Below are 18893 nucleotides of genomic sequence, written 5' to 3' on the forward strand. Positions count from 1 at the left end.
TATTATATTGAGCCTCTATTCTGTGGCAGGAAGTATGTCACATAATCTGGTACAGAAAGGAAAAATTAAAGGTCCTTGAACTATTCTTATAGCATAGTGATATAAGTGAAACAAGCAATAATAATACAGTGTAGGCCAGGTGTGGTGGCTCACGCTGTAATCCCAACACTTTGGGAGGCCGAGGCAGGCAGATCACTTGAGGTCAGGAATTCTAGACTAGCCTGGCCAATATGGTGAAACTCTGTCTCTACTAAAAATACAAAAATTAGCTGGGTGCAGTAGTGTGCGCCTGTAGTCCCAGTTATTCGGGAGGCAGAGACAGGATAATCTCTTGAACTCGGGAAGCAGAGATTACAGTGAGCTGATATCGCACCACAGTACTCCAGCCTGGGTGTCACAGGGAGAATCTGTCTCAAAAAAAACCAGCAAAAAAACAAAAACAAAACAAAAACAAAAACAAACCAACCAACCAAACAAAGAAACAAAAAAAACAAAAACAAAACATCAAAAAATAATAATAATACAGTGTGATAAGCGTTAAATGAAAGACAAACAATGTCGACGGGAGCACTCAAACTTGATGACTATTTTCATGGGGAAGTAACATATTAACTGAGGCCTAAAAAATGAATACAAATCAGTTGGGGGAATGGAAGAGTATTTTAGGGAGAGAAACACACATGAAGGCCCAAGATGACAAAGAATATGGCGTGTTTGAAGAACTGAGAAAATTGGTACACAATTTCCAGGGCACAGTCTGTAATGTATGGTATGGATTGGTGGGAGCAAGGCCAGAGGGCAGAGAAACCAGTTAGGAGCCTCCAGTGATAATCTAGGCAGAGAAGATGGTTTGAATGGAGAAAAATGAAAAGAATTAAGTCACTTTCATCACAATCATTCCTAGTTCTTATTTTGTTCTTATGCTTGTCTGTAAGAAAAAATCTGTTTAAAAAACCTGATACTTGATAGGAAAGGCTTTCCTGACTCTATTCTAGACAAGATTACTCATTTTTGGTTCCAACCTTTCTAAGCTTCCAGAAATACTAATAAGGGAAGAAAAGATATTACATCCCTGACTCGGCTTCTCAGAATTTTACTCTGTGAGCTCTCTTCCTCCTACTCAATCACAAAATTGTTGCTTTACTTAATAATAAAACAAACACCTGCCTCTTCTCCCAGGATTCCTTATTTATTTTCCTGTTTATTCTCTAAGCAAAGAAAAATAAAAGAATGCTGTTCCCTGTCCCCTTGTCATCATTCTGTTACATGTTATTCTGGCCAGTCTATTAATTCTTCCACATTTTTTTTCTCCCGGAAGTATTCATTATAATTAGTTCACACCTTCCAGAGGGCTCACAGCAAAGACTCTGTTGCAGTTGAGTTTGTATTAAAAACAAAACAAAAACAAAAATAAACAGACTTTTATGCTAAAAAGTGGTCACAGTGAGGAACTGATTTAACATGGCAGAGGACTAAAATCAGCCAAAAATTCTAAGAAATTGTGGCAATGATTGAATATATTATGACATATTTACTTGAAAATATATTTGGTACTCTCTGAAATATGATGATATGTAAAACTATTAGTAATAGGGAAAAACATTTATGATACAATATTGAGTGAAAGCAAGGGACAAATTTTGTTTGCATATTTCAAATTTGCAACAATAAGCATCCATATGGACAATGACTTAATGAGAAAAAGAAAAGCAAAGCATTTTGATGGATCAGGTATTGTAGGTTTGGGGTTTTTTTTTTTCCTTAAAAAATTTTGCTATTGTTATAATTTCGATGCAATGCATCTAAATCAAGATACCAAAAGAACATGCTCAGCAAGTTTCAGAGGTCAGTATTTCCATTTAAAATTATGTTGAAAATTAAACTAGTTGAATCATAATTATTTTATTTAGCAATAAAATAGCTATTTCTTTGAAAAATTACTTAAACCTATAAACCTCTTAAAAATTGATAACTGTTTTATGATCTTACTTTACTTTTTTTTCCTTAAGATTCTGAGTCTTGGAAGTTTATTTGAAAGAAAAGACAATGCCTGTGCCACATATTTGACTTGGGTGATTAGAAACCCCAGGGATAAACCAAATGTGGCAAGCTGAACTGTATAGTTTTTAAATATTTCCTTTTATCTCTTATTCTGGCTTTACCTGACATGATGGCAGCATGTGAGCAAGGACAATTCCAACATGGCCCTGAAAAAGTCAGTGAGATAAACAAGTTAGCTTTGGTCCCCACAGCTTTTCCTCATTCTGAAACCACAATCTTGCCAAAAAAAAATGTGACCCTGAATATAATATAGAAAAGTCTCATAATCTTAGAAAGACTAAAAAGGATGAAAGGAGAGATATAATACCCCACCGCTGCAGAAATCCACAATTCTGTCACCAGGTTTGGCCTGATTTGTTACCACATAGACAAGGTTGTTCAACTGTTGCTGCTTCCTCAAAGCTCGATCACTGGACATTTTACCTGAGAAAGACAAGACATAAAGAACACAAAACATTATATATTTTGAGGGAACAAGAAGACACACTTAAAATAGGCTACCAGCATAGAGGAGGAGGAAGGGGGGGAGCATACACACACATACATACATATAAAAGAATAAATGATGAATTCCATATAACAGACTATGAGGACTAGAGGACTAGAACCTGAGATGAACTTTATTTTTGCTTGTTTTACTTTTATGTCTATTCAACATTTCTTTCAATAGCCATTGAAAGAAAATCTATGGGGAAAAATATGTCTTTTAAAGCGTGGAAACAATAACTGAAACACTAAATTTAGGGTCATAAACCAAGTATCCAATAAATGTTGGCAGAATGGAAAAAATAACAGTAATTGTCTTCTCCCTTTATCTTTTTTCAGAGACATATTTTAAAGAGTACCTAATTTCAACACATTGCTTAATCTCCTTATAGAGAGATCCATAATCAGTAAAAATATTTTTATTGCTTAATTGACACATCCTTGAACTCTTGATTCTTCTGTGTAGGACACTGGGAAACCTTGAAACATAGGTGTTGCATTGTCTGAAATAAATAAATGGTTATTGTATTTAGAGAGAAATTAGATTTTCTGTTTTCTGCTTTGAAGCTTCTTTTCCTCGTGAGTCAGACATAGAAATGTAATGCAATTAGAGATTCAAGATAGGGCATTTCCAAGTATGAAATGCCTGGGGCCCCACAACATAAAAACATTTTAACTTTCCTTTCAAAATCGCTAGTCAAGTCCATGAAAATATCTTCAGAAGAATGAATGAAATTATTTGTTTTTACATATTTCAAGTGCATTCTTTACAAGAGCAAAATTTAGAAAATGTAAGACACCAGATTGCCATGATATAGATAAAAGGGAAAATCCAGATAATCTTTTTGGTTTGATAAAAAATTAAACATACTAAGTTTCCTTGCTCCTTTTTCCCAGAAAAATGGCATGATCTTTTTCTTTTCTTCTCTTTTCTGTTTTCCTTCTCTCTTATGTTAGTAAGTTAAAAAGCACAGGAAAATATTATTTTAGGAAAGATTTTTAAATGTAAATAAATTTATATAAGAAAAATTTATGGCATCATAATTCAGAGATAACATTTCATGTATATGTATGGTTACTTTCAGTTATATTCATAAATTTTATGTGTTCTAGCATATAAGAAATATTTATAGCATCATAATTCAGAGAACATTTTATGTATATATACAGTTACTTTCAGTTACATTCATAAATTTTATGTGTTCTAGCTAGGTATAAAATATAAAATGTTATATTACAAAATATGAAATATTATATTATTATTTATATATATTATATTATTATATTATATTATCTTTCCATGTCAATGCATTTGTTTCTATCTATATATTTTAAGGGCTGCATAGTATTCCGTTGACTATACTATAATTGAAGTACCCAATTTCCTATTGTATGATGTGAGCACAGCTGATTCTTTTGTCACATCCTTATTTAGCATGGATGAAGATAAACTTCAAATATGAAGAATATTTAAGTCAACAGTCTGATGACTTCATTTGTGAAAACAGATTTGTGTAGCTTTTAAAAGAATTATCTTCATTTTTCTCTAATAAGTGTACAATATTTAAACACAGAATAAGTAAAAGTTGTAATCCCACCCTTCATGGGTAACCACTCCTAAGAGATTTTTGTTATGACAACTTTCAAGCATCTAGCAAAACTGAAAGAATCTTAGAGTGAATGCCTTTATACCCTCCACCTACATTCTACCATTAACAACCTACTATACTTGATTTATCATACTTCTATCCATCCTTCTATTCATCCAAATATGCCTTATATTTTTATGGCAATGCAGTTTTAATTTGCAGGAGAAAGAAAGAAGGGGGGAGGAAAGGAGGTGTCAGAAGGCAAAAAGCAATGTACTCTGAGGCTCTTCGGAGACCTAGAGTAAAAAATACCGCTATTAAATGGAGTCACCATGAAGTAAGGATTGAGCACGAGTATTTCTGTCTTTGCTCTGTTTGTAGATTTCTTAACAGTTCCTAGCCAAAGAATTTTCATAAAAGACAGTTAAAAGGAATGTTTTTGTTAAGGGTAAGGAGATAGGAAAACAATTATTAAATCGAATATCTAATATCAAGTTCTATACCACATTTTTATTAGAAATTTAGAATTACCTAACTTCCTTAGGTCTGTTTCAAAAGCAAATGCTGATGGAGATCTGTTTTTCTTGCTAATACTGCATCTTTGCACATAAAATACATGTTGAAATGAAAGTTGAAGGAAAAGAGGTAGTTTTCAGTGTTGTGTTTAAGTTGAGAGACCATACGCTGCATATAATATTCACAGAGATTGAGCTAAAAATACAGCAGCAAGGTGCTCAGATGCTTTATGGAAAAGCTGCCTCTAATAAAGCATTCTCTTTGCCCATTCTAGTTTTATAAATATTATGAAGCTCCAGGAAATATGAGCAGGATCTCAAATATATTCAATAAGGTAAAGAAGTGGTATTTTGGGATACAGTATTAATTTAAAAATCAAATCCCACTTTCTATTTTTATCCAATATCCTTGTGCATGAGACATTATTTACAAGCATAAAATTACAATCTATTTTTAGCTTGACTAAAAATGATGGATCTCTAGTGTCATGGAAAAAGAAATCTAAGCATAGAATGTTTTAATGCAAATGATGTCATTTGTTCTGCAATGCAATTCTTCCGCAAATGAGTTTTTTCTTTGTGTAATTCCAGTTAGGAGGTACTTGATTAGACACTTCAGTGTGGTTTGCATTGCCGGAAAAGAAAGTACAGGGGTAAAGGAGACAATTTTTAAGCAAGGGGGAAGCCATGTTAAAACACCAGCATTTTTGGTTCATCCAAAGCATCAAATAATGAAAAAAAAAAAAAAATCACTGGAAAATGTGCACAGGTACCACCAGCACACGTGTTAAGTGTAGTAATTTATGTCCCAAATCAGGCAGCTCTAAATTTTTTGTTTCTTAGCTTGAAATAACAAGTATCTTACAAGTTATAACTTACTTATAAAAGAGTGTATGGATACACATTAGATGTCTTTACTAAATATTCTTTTGCTGTTTTGTTTCCAAAACATTTGTTTGAGATATAGCACACCAACAATATTCTGTGTGTTTTTTTTTAAATAAGGAGACAAAGAAGAAGGCTAAAACTATGTTTAGAGCTTTTAAAAACACACCCAAAAGGTAAAAAAATTGAGAGCAAAAACAAATTTTTTCAAAGGGGTCAATGTTGTATACACCACTCTTTTAGAGAAGGTGTAAGACAACTGAATAGACAAGGTGTCACTAATAGAACCTTGAACAGGTGAGAGGGAAGGCGACAACCACAAATGTTAATGTTTTCAAAAGAGGTCTGATTAACACCATTAAGAAAGACAAGCTGATGAATGGTCATTTATCATGCTTTATAGAGCAAATCAACAGCAAAGCCGAGGTTCTATCCCCACAGTTGCTATGGTTTTCATGCTTGGAACAATAAGCAAGTACCTACTTACATGCCCAATACGTATCTATATGCAGAGGACACATCTCAACAGAAATGAATAAGAAGACATAGTTTCTGTCCTTAAGAAGTTAACAGTGTATTTAAGAAGAAAGTGTGTGTTAATTATGTGCAAAAGTATGTGCATTGAAGATAAAGTAGAAATGTCTTGAGACATTAGAATGGCCTTTACAGAGACTTGGGCATTTAAGGAGGATCAGAAACTTACCAGATAGAATGGGGATGGGGAAGGCATGCCAAGAACAATATGACATATTTAGGAGAAAATTACAATTAACTCACTTGCACCTAAAAATGAGAGATCAATGGGGGAAGGAGGAGAATATCAGATTGATGTGAAAATACAGGCAGACAGAGCCAGATAGGAAATGACATTGCTTGTTGTTTGCCTCTCTGTGTCTTACCAAAAACATGGCCTTGTTTTCATATTTAATGTGCTTAGAGCTGCTTAGGGACAAGTTAAATCTGAATAGACAGCACTATTAATTTTACATTATTACAAACTAAGGTGTTCTTTTATAATGTTAGTCTGCATCATTTTTATTCTGGATATAGTATATCCGCAAATTAGATAGGATTATCCATAAAATTATCTGGAGCATTGAACCCCAATTGATGCTCTCTGCCATTAAGTGATTTAATTAAAAAATAAAATTGAATCAATTGAACTCATTGAATCATTTTGAACCCCAGTGTTGTAGATCAAGAAATCTTTTGAACCCCTGTTGAATTCTCCTCACTCTCCTTCTCAGGATCCTCTTCCCTTGTTATACCCCTGATGCACTATGCTCACCACATTCTGTCTTGTTGTTCCATAGCTAATCATTGAGCATGCTTTTCCTCAGTATATTACTAAAGTCCCTTCCAAACCTACCCATTAAAGTATCTCTCCTTTGCTTAAATACCTTTACAGGCTCCTCTCTGCCTTAAGAAAAAAATATTGATGTCTTGGCAAGAAAGCAAGGCCTTTAATGATCTGCACCCTGATTAATTTGCTAACCTCATCTGCTACTTTTGGTATTTGCCCATTGTTCCAGCCTCTCTACACAAGTGACATTTCTTTGAATGTGTCACACCTTATGTGTTAGTTCCTTTATATAATTTGTTCCCTTTGCTTAAAACCTATCTCCTTGCTTTAAAACTTTAGGAACCCCATCACCTTTCCTTATTCCAGGATGAATTTAAAACATGTCTTTTGTCATAATAACAATTTTTTTAAAGACAAAAGAGAAAAAAGTTACTTTTTCAAACTCTTTGTTACTACCCAAAATAACAAATCTTTTATACTATAGTCTATTATTGTTAACCAATGAAACAATTTATTATAAAATGATACCTAAGTATAATTCATTAAAATAACTCCCCAAAAAACCGTTAGCTGAAATTGCTTTTGTCTCCCTGAAATAGATATGAATATTTTTTACTGGAACTGCATAAACTTGGGCCCAATTAAATGAAAAGATTACCAGGAGACTGATAAGCACATAAAAAGTTCTCAATAAAAGTTTAATGAATGAATTTTCTCTGCGATTATGACAAACTGCATTTCAAGGCATTATGCTAATTTTTGCAGGTACTAACTGTGAAAATAAGTTAGATATCAATGCTATGCATGCATTTGTCAAAACAGTAAAAGAAGTCAACTATAAAACAGTATTTTAAGTAGGGATAGAAAAGTTTGTGAAAACTTTTGTGAGAGAATAAGAAAACAGCGATTTAAAGCTGTATGAGTAGACTTCAAAAGCTAGAATGGAAGTACAGAATTCCTAAAGAAACTCCTGAGAAAATACATGAAATTAGGCAGCAACATAAAGTTTACACTGTAGGTTAGGGCAACTTTGTTTAAATTTTCAAGATAACTTGTTGAAAATACTAAAAATTTAGAATACTTATTTTAATTTTACATTTTTAAAGTCAATTGGAGGCTACTATCACTAATCCTCTTAGCTGCACTGACCTCAGTGTGACAGTGTAACAGTGGATACTAATAATCTGATACAATCCCCCATTCACAAACCCCATAGTTCAGTCTATGAAATCATCAACAGCTTAACAGTGTGATGGCATTTTTACTCTTATAATTTTGTTATATATACTATTAGTCAATAATTAAAAAGACAGCAGAATTCACTGGAATTCATAATGTTAAAAACAGCTAATTTATACTTCCAAACTGAGGAATAATGACCTCAAAAGTATCTTTCTCAGTCATGCATTCAACACATCAAACAACCAACTTGGCCTATATAGAACTGTTCTCTAAAATGTTAGGGACATAAAGATATATAACTCATAGTTTCTATCCTTAATGAGCATATACTTTGTTTAATTAGTACAAAACATTATATTTGTGCTTAGAAAATGTATTGTATTAACATTGTACAATGTTCTTAAAAGAAATTTTAACAGCCACAACTTACAAAAATCCATATATGTTTCATTAAAGTTCCTAAAATGGATACTTTCTGCTTATATGACGCTTTGCAATATATTAAGTATTTGCATATTTGATACACCATCTAACCTCAAAACTCTGTCAGGTTGTTACAGTAGATGACATTTTTCTTATTTGACAAATGAGGACACTGCTAACTAAATAGGTTGCTCAAACTTCACACTTCTTCAAAGACATGCAACTGGTCAGTGGTGAAGCTGGTACTCTAAGGTAGGTTTCTAATGTCAAGTTCAGTCTTCTTTTCAATATGATCTGTTATGTCTGTCTTAGACAGATGCTTTTAATTAATTGTGATGTCAGAATTTCAATGCTGGTGTCTTATTCATGTGTAAGAGTTCAAGGAAATGAGGTGCTTGCCAGCAGGAAAATGAGGGATTCCCTAGTAATTATATCTTAGGGAAAAATTTAATTATTCAGAGTCAGTTATAACATGCATTTTACTTCAGTTTTTCCTCTAAATAAAATTTTCAAGAGTAGGCTTATCAGTGAAAAGGATCAATTTAAGTTTCGAATGTCAGGATTTTAGAATATATTGCTAAGGCATTAGAGGTCTCCTAAGTCACTCTGTTTAATGAACTGACATTTGGGTCTCACCCTTTCCAGAAAGGGACCATTTCCCCACCTTGGGACTGTAGCAACCTTTTTGATTTTATTGAAAAGTGACACGGAGAGGTTGAGCAATCAATTTGTTGCAAAATCGGATTATCCAGAAGGAAAGAAATGAAAATAGATTGGAAAGATCTTTCATGTTATAGTACTGCAGATGCTGACTAAAAACAGCATGCACCTTTCACCCTTCCATATCTAATTCTAAAGCATCTTTTAAAAAGTCAATAACTAAAAACCGTTTAGGCAAGATGCTGGGTTGAGGGACAAAAGTTGAAGAAAGTATAATCACATTTCTTACCAGGTCAAAGCTTCTGCTTTGTTTATAGAAGAGCTTAGATACAGTGAATAATGGAAATTGTAAAACCTTCTTATTCCTGCTATTTTTTTCTCTAAAATGAAGGAAACATTTTAACTTCAGAATACCAGAATCCACAGTTAAATGAACACATATATTTTCATTTTATCCAAATAGCATGTACACCACATAAAGTAAACATTACTTTGCTCTGGCATTTTGGTTTTTTGTTGTTATTTTAACTCCATAATATTGTTTAAGTTGCCCACAAGACCAAACTGAAATTTTTTAAAACAAAAAAGCTAACTGTAGAAAATAGTTAGGCATTTACTTCTTTTCCCTGTTTTTCAGAGGCTTAAGTTAACAACAGTAAGTTTTCTTAATAGTTTTGTTAACTTTTTGAGGCCATTCAAGTAATCCTCAGTTGGCTTCCAATTTGATGTTTCACAGTAATTAGGTTAAATGCCACTGTAGTGGTCTGAAATGTTGCCAGCTTTCCCAGAGTCAAGTGATTTTTTTTTAAAAAAATACTTCTTTTGTGCACATGGTGTTCTAATTTCCACTATGATCTGACCTTATAGGTTTTCTTCTTTGATTTTTTGTCATATATTTTATTTTGTTTAAAAAATGAAATGCTGAATATCTAAGGTGACATGGGCCTAAATTCTTGGCAATATTAATACTATATTAAAATATGGTATTCCCATCTAGAGGTGGCATCTATGTCTGTTCTTGAATCTCAGCTTCATGACTGTTTGACCTATATAATACAGAAACAACACTGTGCCCTTTTTTTTTGGCAGCTTCCAATTTTTGTCTTTTGAGATGGTTGCTCTTGGAACACAGAACCATGCTTTAAGATGTCAAGCCTCCTCTGCTCTTGCTGTATGGAGAACAGACAAGCTTTCCCATCAAGCCCTAACCAAACTGCAGAACTGTGAATAAAATAATTGTTATGAAAAGGCACTAAGCTTTGCAGAGGTTATTTATGTGGCAATGGAGCATCAGACAGATACCATAATATTGGCTTTGTATTAGCATCATTGAATAATATCTATTAGGGCACCTACCTAGACATGAAATATTGTTCAATACCATGACAATAACCAAAAGAGAGAATGGTTATTAAACTTAAAAGTTAACACTCAAAGGCAGGGCTATTCATACAAGTTACATAGGGTCTGTATAAACCTCAAAGGCAGTTTTGCATTCCAGTTCTACCATTCCTTTTCCCTTTCTAAGGAGCCTAACTTTATCGGCCTAACTGTAAAGAATGTTAGGATCTCAGCAGCAAGGGATGGTGGAAAGGAAAAGACTCTGGGAATGAACCCAGCTATAGGCATGGGTAGGGGTGGGAACAGTGGTTCAAATTAGTATTCAAAAAGGACTCAAACTGGGGAAGTATTGATATCCGCACAGCCCTAATTTGATGGGTGGTACCTAGCAGTGGTAGTGTTTATTTTTTTAAAATTTATTTTTATTTTTGTTTTTTGAGGCAGAGTCTCACTCTGTCACCCAGGCTGGAGTGTAATGGCATGATCTCAGCTCACTGCAACCTCTGCCTCCAGGGTTCAAGCAATTCTCCTGCCTCTGCCTCCCAAGTAGCTGGGATTACAGGTGCATGCCATCACGCCTGGCTAATTTTTGTATTTTTAGTAGAGGTGAGTTTTCGCCATGTTGGCCAGGCTGATCTTGAACTTCTCACCTCAGGTGATCCCACCGCCTCGGCCTCCCAAAGTGCTGGGATTACAGGTGTGAGCCACTATCCCTGGCCAGCAGTAGTGTTTAGCAGTGCTCCAGCCAGCAGGGTTTAGGAAAAGGGAAAGATACAAAGGGCTAGGCAAAGAAAGCTTGCACTATAGGAGACATGTGGGTGACCATATCTTATCCTAAGTAATAATGGATGTCAGATCTAAAATAGCAGGACCATACTCAAACTATACCAGTTGGGAGGTCTGAGTCTACTGAAATAGGTATACTGGTTTAGGGCCTAGGTAGGGCAGGTGAAGACATTTTTTCCAAAACTGAAATTTTGATTCCCTCTTTTTCTCTGGTCTTTCATTACAACCTGAACAGACTAGTTCATTAATTTAGCAAATGTTTTTTAAAGCACTTATTATATGCCTGGCCCTGATCAAGGTGCTGGAAACAATGGAGAACAAGGGTGATGTTTACATTCCAGTGATGAGAGTTTTACAATAAAAAATTAAGTGATGATATGGAGAAAATTAAAATAGAATAATATGGTTGAAATTGACTAGGTGAATATTTTATATTAGGTAATCTTGAAGCCATCATTGAGCAGGTAACTCAATTGAAATTTGAATAAAAACAAGAAGCCAGCCATGGGAAACAAGAGAAAAAGCACTCCATATAAACAGAACTGCTGATGCAAAAGTCTTTAGGTAGAAAAGAGCTAGGGATGTTTGAAGCAGATCATTACAATTGTGTATACTTAGACTCATCATGAATGTTGATTGAGTGTCTGAAATGCTTGGGACCAGAAGAATTTTGGGTTTCAGAAATTTTTTGTCTGGATTTTGGAAAATTTGGAAGTACATAATGAGATATCTTGGGGATGGGTCTCAAGTGTAAACACATAATTTATCTGTGTTTCACATACATGTTTCACATATACCTTATACAAATAGCCTGAAGGTAATTTTATGCAACATTTTAAATAATTTTGTGCTCAAAACAAAGTTTGTGATAAGTACTTATGCGTGGAATTTTCCACTTGTTGCATCATGTCAGCACTCAAGAAGTTCCAGGTTTTGGAGCATTTTAGATTTTGGATTTTTGGATTAGTGATGCTCAACCTGTATATATGCAGTCAACTGCATGGATATTCTTATTTGCTGGTATTAGCACTACTGAATGATTACAATGTGCTAAGCATGCTTTATTTATTATATCAATCCTTTTCCATAACAGCTCAATGAGGTTGGGTACTGTTATTGCATTGTCAGATGAATAAATGTAAACAAAAACAATGAAGTAGCTTGCTTTGGTCACATAGTTACTCCATGATGGAGTCAGGATTTGAATCCTGCTGGTCTCACTTCAAGGTGTGTGCTCTTATCTACTACCCCAGAAACCATAAATCCTTTATTAGTAAAATATTTTGAATAGGACCCAAATATACATAGTCCTAACAATTTCTCTGTTAATAGTAGTAAAGTTTACTGTCTTTTTAAGAAAAATAAATAAATAGAACTTTTTTCTACTTTAGAATGCACTATGCTGCCTCCCCTCTGTATTTATTTCATCTGTTTTTCTGACACCAGAGAAATTTTCATCATTATTAAACATTATCCTTTTGATAATATATTTGATTTCCATCTAAAATCAGCATGAGAGACACGCTAAAGTATATTTTTCAAGGAAATGTCACATGGTGGGAGTGCTGGAGTTAAAACATGTATATAAATGGCTTGGATTTAGTAAAAAAAAATATATATATTCAAGACTTACCTTAATGGTTATTGTATACCCAGAGTAGGTGCTTCTTTTGGCCACAACCTAATTCAATAAATACAAATTCTCCTATGTCTTCACTGTTTAGACTTTTAAATGCAAAATAATGGACAATAGCTATTTAAAACATAGTGTACAGCCAGGTGTGGTGGCTCACATCAGTAATGCTGGCACTTTGGAGGCAGAGGCAGGAAGACTGCTTGAGGCCAGGAGTTTGAGACCAGCCTGGTCAACATAGTGAGACCCTATCTCTATATGAAAATAAAAATAAAAATAAATAAAAAACTATAGTGTGTAAGCATGCACAAGCATGCATACGCAAAACTAACTGACCAAATAACCAAAGTAATCACAGAACTCCTGATGTTTACTTGCTAAAGGTATACTTTCTAGATTTAGATAACATTTAAAAAAATTTTCAGAAACTCAGAACCAAAGATTCTGGATTTGAAGTAAATGTAACCACAGAAAAACTCAAGTGGGATGCATAAACATTTCTCAGTGGAAGGATGTCTATTATATCTCTCTCTCTCGTCCTCCTAGGGTTGGAAACATCATACCGATACCCAAATCTATACATAGTTCAGTTCACACTGCTCTCTAGAACTGTAGATCAGATTTTCCAATTGCATTCTTAATATATGCCTGTGCCATCCAGAGACTTCAAGCCAAACATGTCCAAAAACTGAACTCTTTTACCATGAAACTTGTTTTCTTTCTGATATTCTATTTGTTAATAATATCATCATCCACTCATCATCCTTCAACCAAAGCCACATCTTCAGTTCACAATTATTTATCACTTGTAATAGTCTTCTAATTAAACACTCTGCCCTTAAGTCTCACCTTTTCATGCCCATTCCTTCTAAAATGCAAATGTGTTCATGCTACTTCCCTTCTTAAAAGTCTTCACTGGTTCCCCCGCTGCTGATGGGACAGATTTTTAACACTGAGACTTCATCATCTGGTTGAGCTCACTTCCTGCCACTCTTTTACTCCCATAATCTCATCATACTCTGGTCAGATGAAACTGCCAGTTATTCTCCAAACACACCATGCCGTACCATCTTTATAAGGTTTTAAACATGCAGTTTACTTTGTCATGAATACTAATATTTCAGAAATTTCACACTTGTGGAACAGTAGTCTCTCAAGATATTAAAAGGAAAGAGATATAAAGAGATATTTAGAGAGAAAAATAGTGAGTTCTACCATCAGGTAGCTTTAGAAATTTAATACATTTTCTATTTTTTTGGAGAATCACAGCGCCCACCAGCACAGTGAAAGTGCTAAGGAGTCTTGCAGTACAGAAACTGGTTAATCCAGAATAACACAGTATTTCCCCAAATTACTTGACAACTGAATGTTTTTACTATCTAATTATCTTTAGGGACTATTTTAGGAAATCTACTTCAGGAAATATTGCTTTATCTACCTCTTTGCCTAAAAATGCCTACTTGCTCTTTAAAATCCAGTTCCAATGAATGCAGTGAGTCAACAAAGACACAGATCAGACTCTTTAGATTACAGACCCTTCCATCTCAGGATAACTGTGTTTCTCAGGGACCTCCAGAAATTACTTAAAATGCAAAATTCAGTTATATGCTACTTGGGCTCCTGTCACTGAGAAGGTAATATTAATATAAAGGAATAAAAGGCACCAAAATCATTTTTATTCCTTGAAATTGAGAGCTATAAAAACTATGTTTAAAAGTTCAAAGTTCAAATATATTAGTTACTATAATATTTCTTCTTGAAAATTAACTTAGGAAAACAACATGACATATACAATGTAAACTTTAAAAATATCCTGAGAACATAAAGTCATAAGTAGTGTTCACCAGTTAAAATCAATCATTTAATTTTATACTGAAATAGCTAATTGTGTATAAGAACTCTTGAAGATAATGCTTAAAATTTAACATTTCTGGATACCCAATAAAAAAATAGAATATAAACACCTCATTTTCTTCTCAGAAATCCATCCCCTGATGTTAGAGACACAGACATGGTAGCATGAGGGCATTCATAAGTAACATTCGTGTATCTGCATACCCACAGAACAAGCATGATAATTTCCTCACTCGTTCAAACAAACCAAGAACTGCTAAAATCAGACTTGAGGTCTTACATATTTCTCCTATTATTTAAATCCCACATATATATGATACACAGAGAAACCAAATAGAAGAAAAAAATACCAGGGAGGTGTTGGTGAGTCAAACTTTTGCCTTAGTTTAATCTTATAAACATGTGGCTAGTTTTAATTTTGATTCAATAAAGAAAAGTTAGAACTTTCTCCCTTCATTAGCCAATATAAGACAGGTAGACTTCCTAGAGAATTATGTAGGGCAGTAAAATAAACACTTTGTATTGATGGCCTCTAAAATTCACAAATGAATGATTTAATAAAAGACTTTGTGCTATTATTTATAATAAAAAAAAAACTAGGTTAGCATCTAAGAAATTTGTTACCTTTTAAGGAATCATATCCAAATACTGAGAAAAACATACTGGGATTAGTAGTAGAAGCAGCAACACTATAAATAACCCATTAATTTATACAACCCAGAAAAACACAATTTCTCACTGAAGTATACTTTGAGACAATGTAAACAGTGTCTTAGAAGGAAAAAAGACCAGATATAAAATTAAGACTTACATTGAAAGTAGAAAACAAAAACCTGTCTTTACTTTTCATCATTAATAGAATACTAAGAATTTCAATAGTTAATTCAACAAATATTTATTAGGTGCTTACGATGTGCTAGGCACTGTTTTAAGGGTTGGGTAATATCGCAGTCCTTGCTGCCATGGAGTACACATTCCAGTGGGGGTAGATAGGTGATACACACAAAACAAATAAATATACTATATTAGGGGTTAAAAAGAAAAATTAGAAAGGGGAGAAAGAGCAAGGAAGAGGAAACTTACTACAGATAGGCTGATCTGAAAGGGCCTCTCTAATAAGGTGACATTGACATCTGAATAAAGTGAGAGAGTAAGGTACATGGATTATGTAGGGGAAGAGTTTTCCAAACAAAGAGAATAACAAGTATGCAGTAGTCTCCCCTGATCCTTGGGGACACATTCTAAGACATTCAGTGAATGCCTGAAACCTTAGATAGTATTGAACCCGACTGCCATCAATTAGACCACATTTCTGCTCATGTCTTCTGTCCATGAATTTAAGGACTTTTCCATCTTAACCAAACACTTATCAGACACTGAAGTTGCCATAATTTTTGCAGCTTGAGGTACAGCAGCAAAACTAGAATGGATTCTTTCCCCTTCTTCATAATTTCATGGATAGATGTGTTCTTCCCACAGATCTTAGCAATCTCAGCATATGAGTTTTTTCTGTCCTTATTAAGTCAATAACTTTTACTTTTTCACTTAATGCTTGCATTTTATAGCTTCTCTTCGGTATATCCAAACTGTCAGCATCATTACTTTTGTGCTTTGGACCCATTATTAAGTAAAATTTGAACTCAAGCACTGCAATATTGCAACCGTCGATCTGATCATCAAGATAGCTACTAAGTGACCATCAGGCTAGTAGTGTACACAGTGTGGATTTGCTGGACAAAGGGATGATTCATGTCCCAGGCAGAATGCAGTGGGATTGTGCCAGACTTCATCATGCTATTTAGAATGATGTGCAATTTAAAAGTTATAAATTATTTATTTCTGGAATTTTTCATTTAATATTTTTGGGTCACAGTTGACTGCGAGTAACTAAACCACAGAAAGCGAAACTGCAAATAAGGGAGGACTGCTGCAGTTAGTGAATTCCAGACCACAGAAGAGAAGATCAAAGAAGTAGCCAGGGGCTAGAGTATGCAAAGCTTTTTAATCTATGTGGAAACTTTGGATTTTATTTTGAATTAGATGGATTTGGGGACATTATTTGACTTAAGTAGGAAGTCTAACTAGGTCACTACTGAAATAGTCAAGGCTAGACATGATAGTTGCTTAGATTAAGATACAGTAGTGGAGGTAGTGAGAAGTGATTTGGCTTGACATATATTTAAAAACAGAGCTGATAGAATTTGCTGATGGACTGATGTAGAGGGTAAAATAAAGAGACAGGGATAACTCTACAGTTTTGAGCCTGAGCAATTAGAAAGAATCAAACTTCCATATATTGTTTTGCAGTGGGGGTGTAAGGACTAAGCCCTGAGTTTTTCAATGTTTAGAGATTTGGAAGCTGAACAACTGAAAAGGAGACTGATAAGGGGTTATTCTGTTGGTTTCTCAGAGGCAAACCAAGGGGTATTTCAAGAGAAAAATGATCAACTTTGTCAAATGCAGCTGATACATCAAATAAGATAAGGACTGAGACTAGTCTATTAGATTTAGTAAATAGAAGTCATTAGTAACCTTGACAACAGCAGTTTTATTATAATGATAGGACAGAAGTCTGATTATCATAGGATCAAGAGAGAAGAAGGAAAACTGATACATGCACAAGGCATAATAGAAATACAAAAATCACCATTTAAATAACTGATTTGCATAGAAATCATCAATGGCTGCTAAAACCATTGAGGAAAACTTACTGGAGGACACAATGGTTTCAAAGTAGCTTCTCAGAGACTATCATTACAAAGGGAAACCAGTATTCTTACAATGAAGAAATCTGACAGACACCATATTAACCAAGTGATCAAAGCTAATACCACAAACAATGTGTCAAACTAGTATCATGTGCTCCCTGCTGTGGTACACTCAAGGCATACACCATTAGCTCTATAGTATGCTGGCCAAAATGTTTGAGTCGTTCTGTTGTAGTATTGCCAATAGTTTAATTTTCACCTAATAGAGGAAATAGATAAATTCAAATTGAGAACATTCTGTAAAATACCTGGAATAGATTCTTTTTCAAAATTTTAAAGTTAAGAAAGACAAAATAAATTTTATAGGACAGGATCCTATATTAAAGGATACTTAAGATATATGATAATAAAAAACAATGCCTATCTTTGATTGGTTATTGCATATTCAAAGAGAGAGTGAGAGCGCTATTGAACAATTGGGAGAATTTCAATATGGGCAGTATATTCTGTAATATTATTAGATTGATGTCAAATTTCCTGTAGGTGATAATTGGATTGTGATTACATAAGAGAATGCCCTTTTTCTTAGGAGACATACGTTGAAGTATTTTGTGATGAAATGTTATGATGTCTGCAGGGAACTCTCAAATGGTTGAAGAAAAATGTGTATGTCAGATAAAGACAGAAGGTAAGACAAAATAGTAAAAACTAGTGATTCCATATGAAGGCTACATGGGTACTCATTGTACTACTTTTACAACTTTAAAAAATGGGTTTATAATTTTAAACAAAAGATTGGAAGAAGAGAGTGGAGGAAGAGAAGATGAAATCATGAATATCTAAGGAGTTTTGTTAAAGGGGAACACATAAATGGCGTGGTCGGTGTAGGGTTAAGTGAGGTAAGGGAAGATTTTAAAAAGTGAAAGTTACCTTAGAATTTTTGCTATCTGATTGACATAACTGATGAGAAAAACTGTTGAGGACACAATGGGATGAAATAAGTGCACAGTGAGACATAGGCTAATAGGAATAAGATCGAAGGGCCTGTAGTGTATGGACATAGAAACAGGTATGTTGGTGTGTTTACTGATAAAATAGGTAGAGCTCTTTTTAATTTTTCTATTTTCTCTCTGAATTAAGAGAGAAAGGGAGGAAGTACTGAACATTTGAAGAGAGGAAGAGATGATATGAAATACTTACGTACACTAAGTTGACTTGGAAAATCTGTATACGGATTGATGGTACCCACTTCCTTAAACAAAGTTCTGTATAATTATAAAGATGAAAGAAACTCTAAAACTTACCAAGTCTAATCCAGTTATTTCATAGGTAAAAACATAGAGACTTGGATATTCTTTTTAATTGATAGGTTCAGAGTAGGGAAACAGATAATGTGGAGAAAATAAGCATGGTTTAGTGGCCAAACATAAAAACAGTACCAAGAATATAAACCATTTATTGGAATTC

General features: G+C 34.0%; 1 protein-coding gene across 6 annotated transcripts in view; it reads right to left on the minus strand.

The window, feature by feature from the left end:
* The window catches only part of LOC105486302 (glutathione S-transferase C-terminal domain containing), a 130570-nt gene that overhangs the window by 20231 nt on the left and 91446 nt on the right, over nucleotides 1-18893 (minus strand). For all 6 annotated transcript variants that reach the window (XM_011749128.2, XM_011749129.2, XM_011749133.3 and 3 more), the window contains exons 6-7: nucleotides 2369-2484; nucleotides 2163-2207 (exon numbers count right to left, since the gene is read on the minus strand). In XM_011749128.2, the coding sequence (XP_011747430.2) occupies nucleotides 2163-2207; nucleotides 2369-2484 (161 nt within the window). The remainder of the gene's footprint in view (nucleotides 1-2162; nucleotides 2208-2368; nucleotides 2485-18893) is intronic.

This window comes from Macaca nemestrina, chromosome 3, assembly GCF_043159975.1.
Source record: "Macaca nemestrina isolate mMacNem1 chromosome 3, mMacNem.hap1, whole genome shotgun sequence".
NCBI classification, from domain to species: Eukaryota; Metazoa; Chordata; class Mammalia; order Primates; family Cercopithecidae; genus Macaca; species Macaca nemestrina.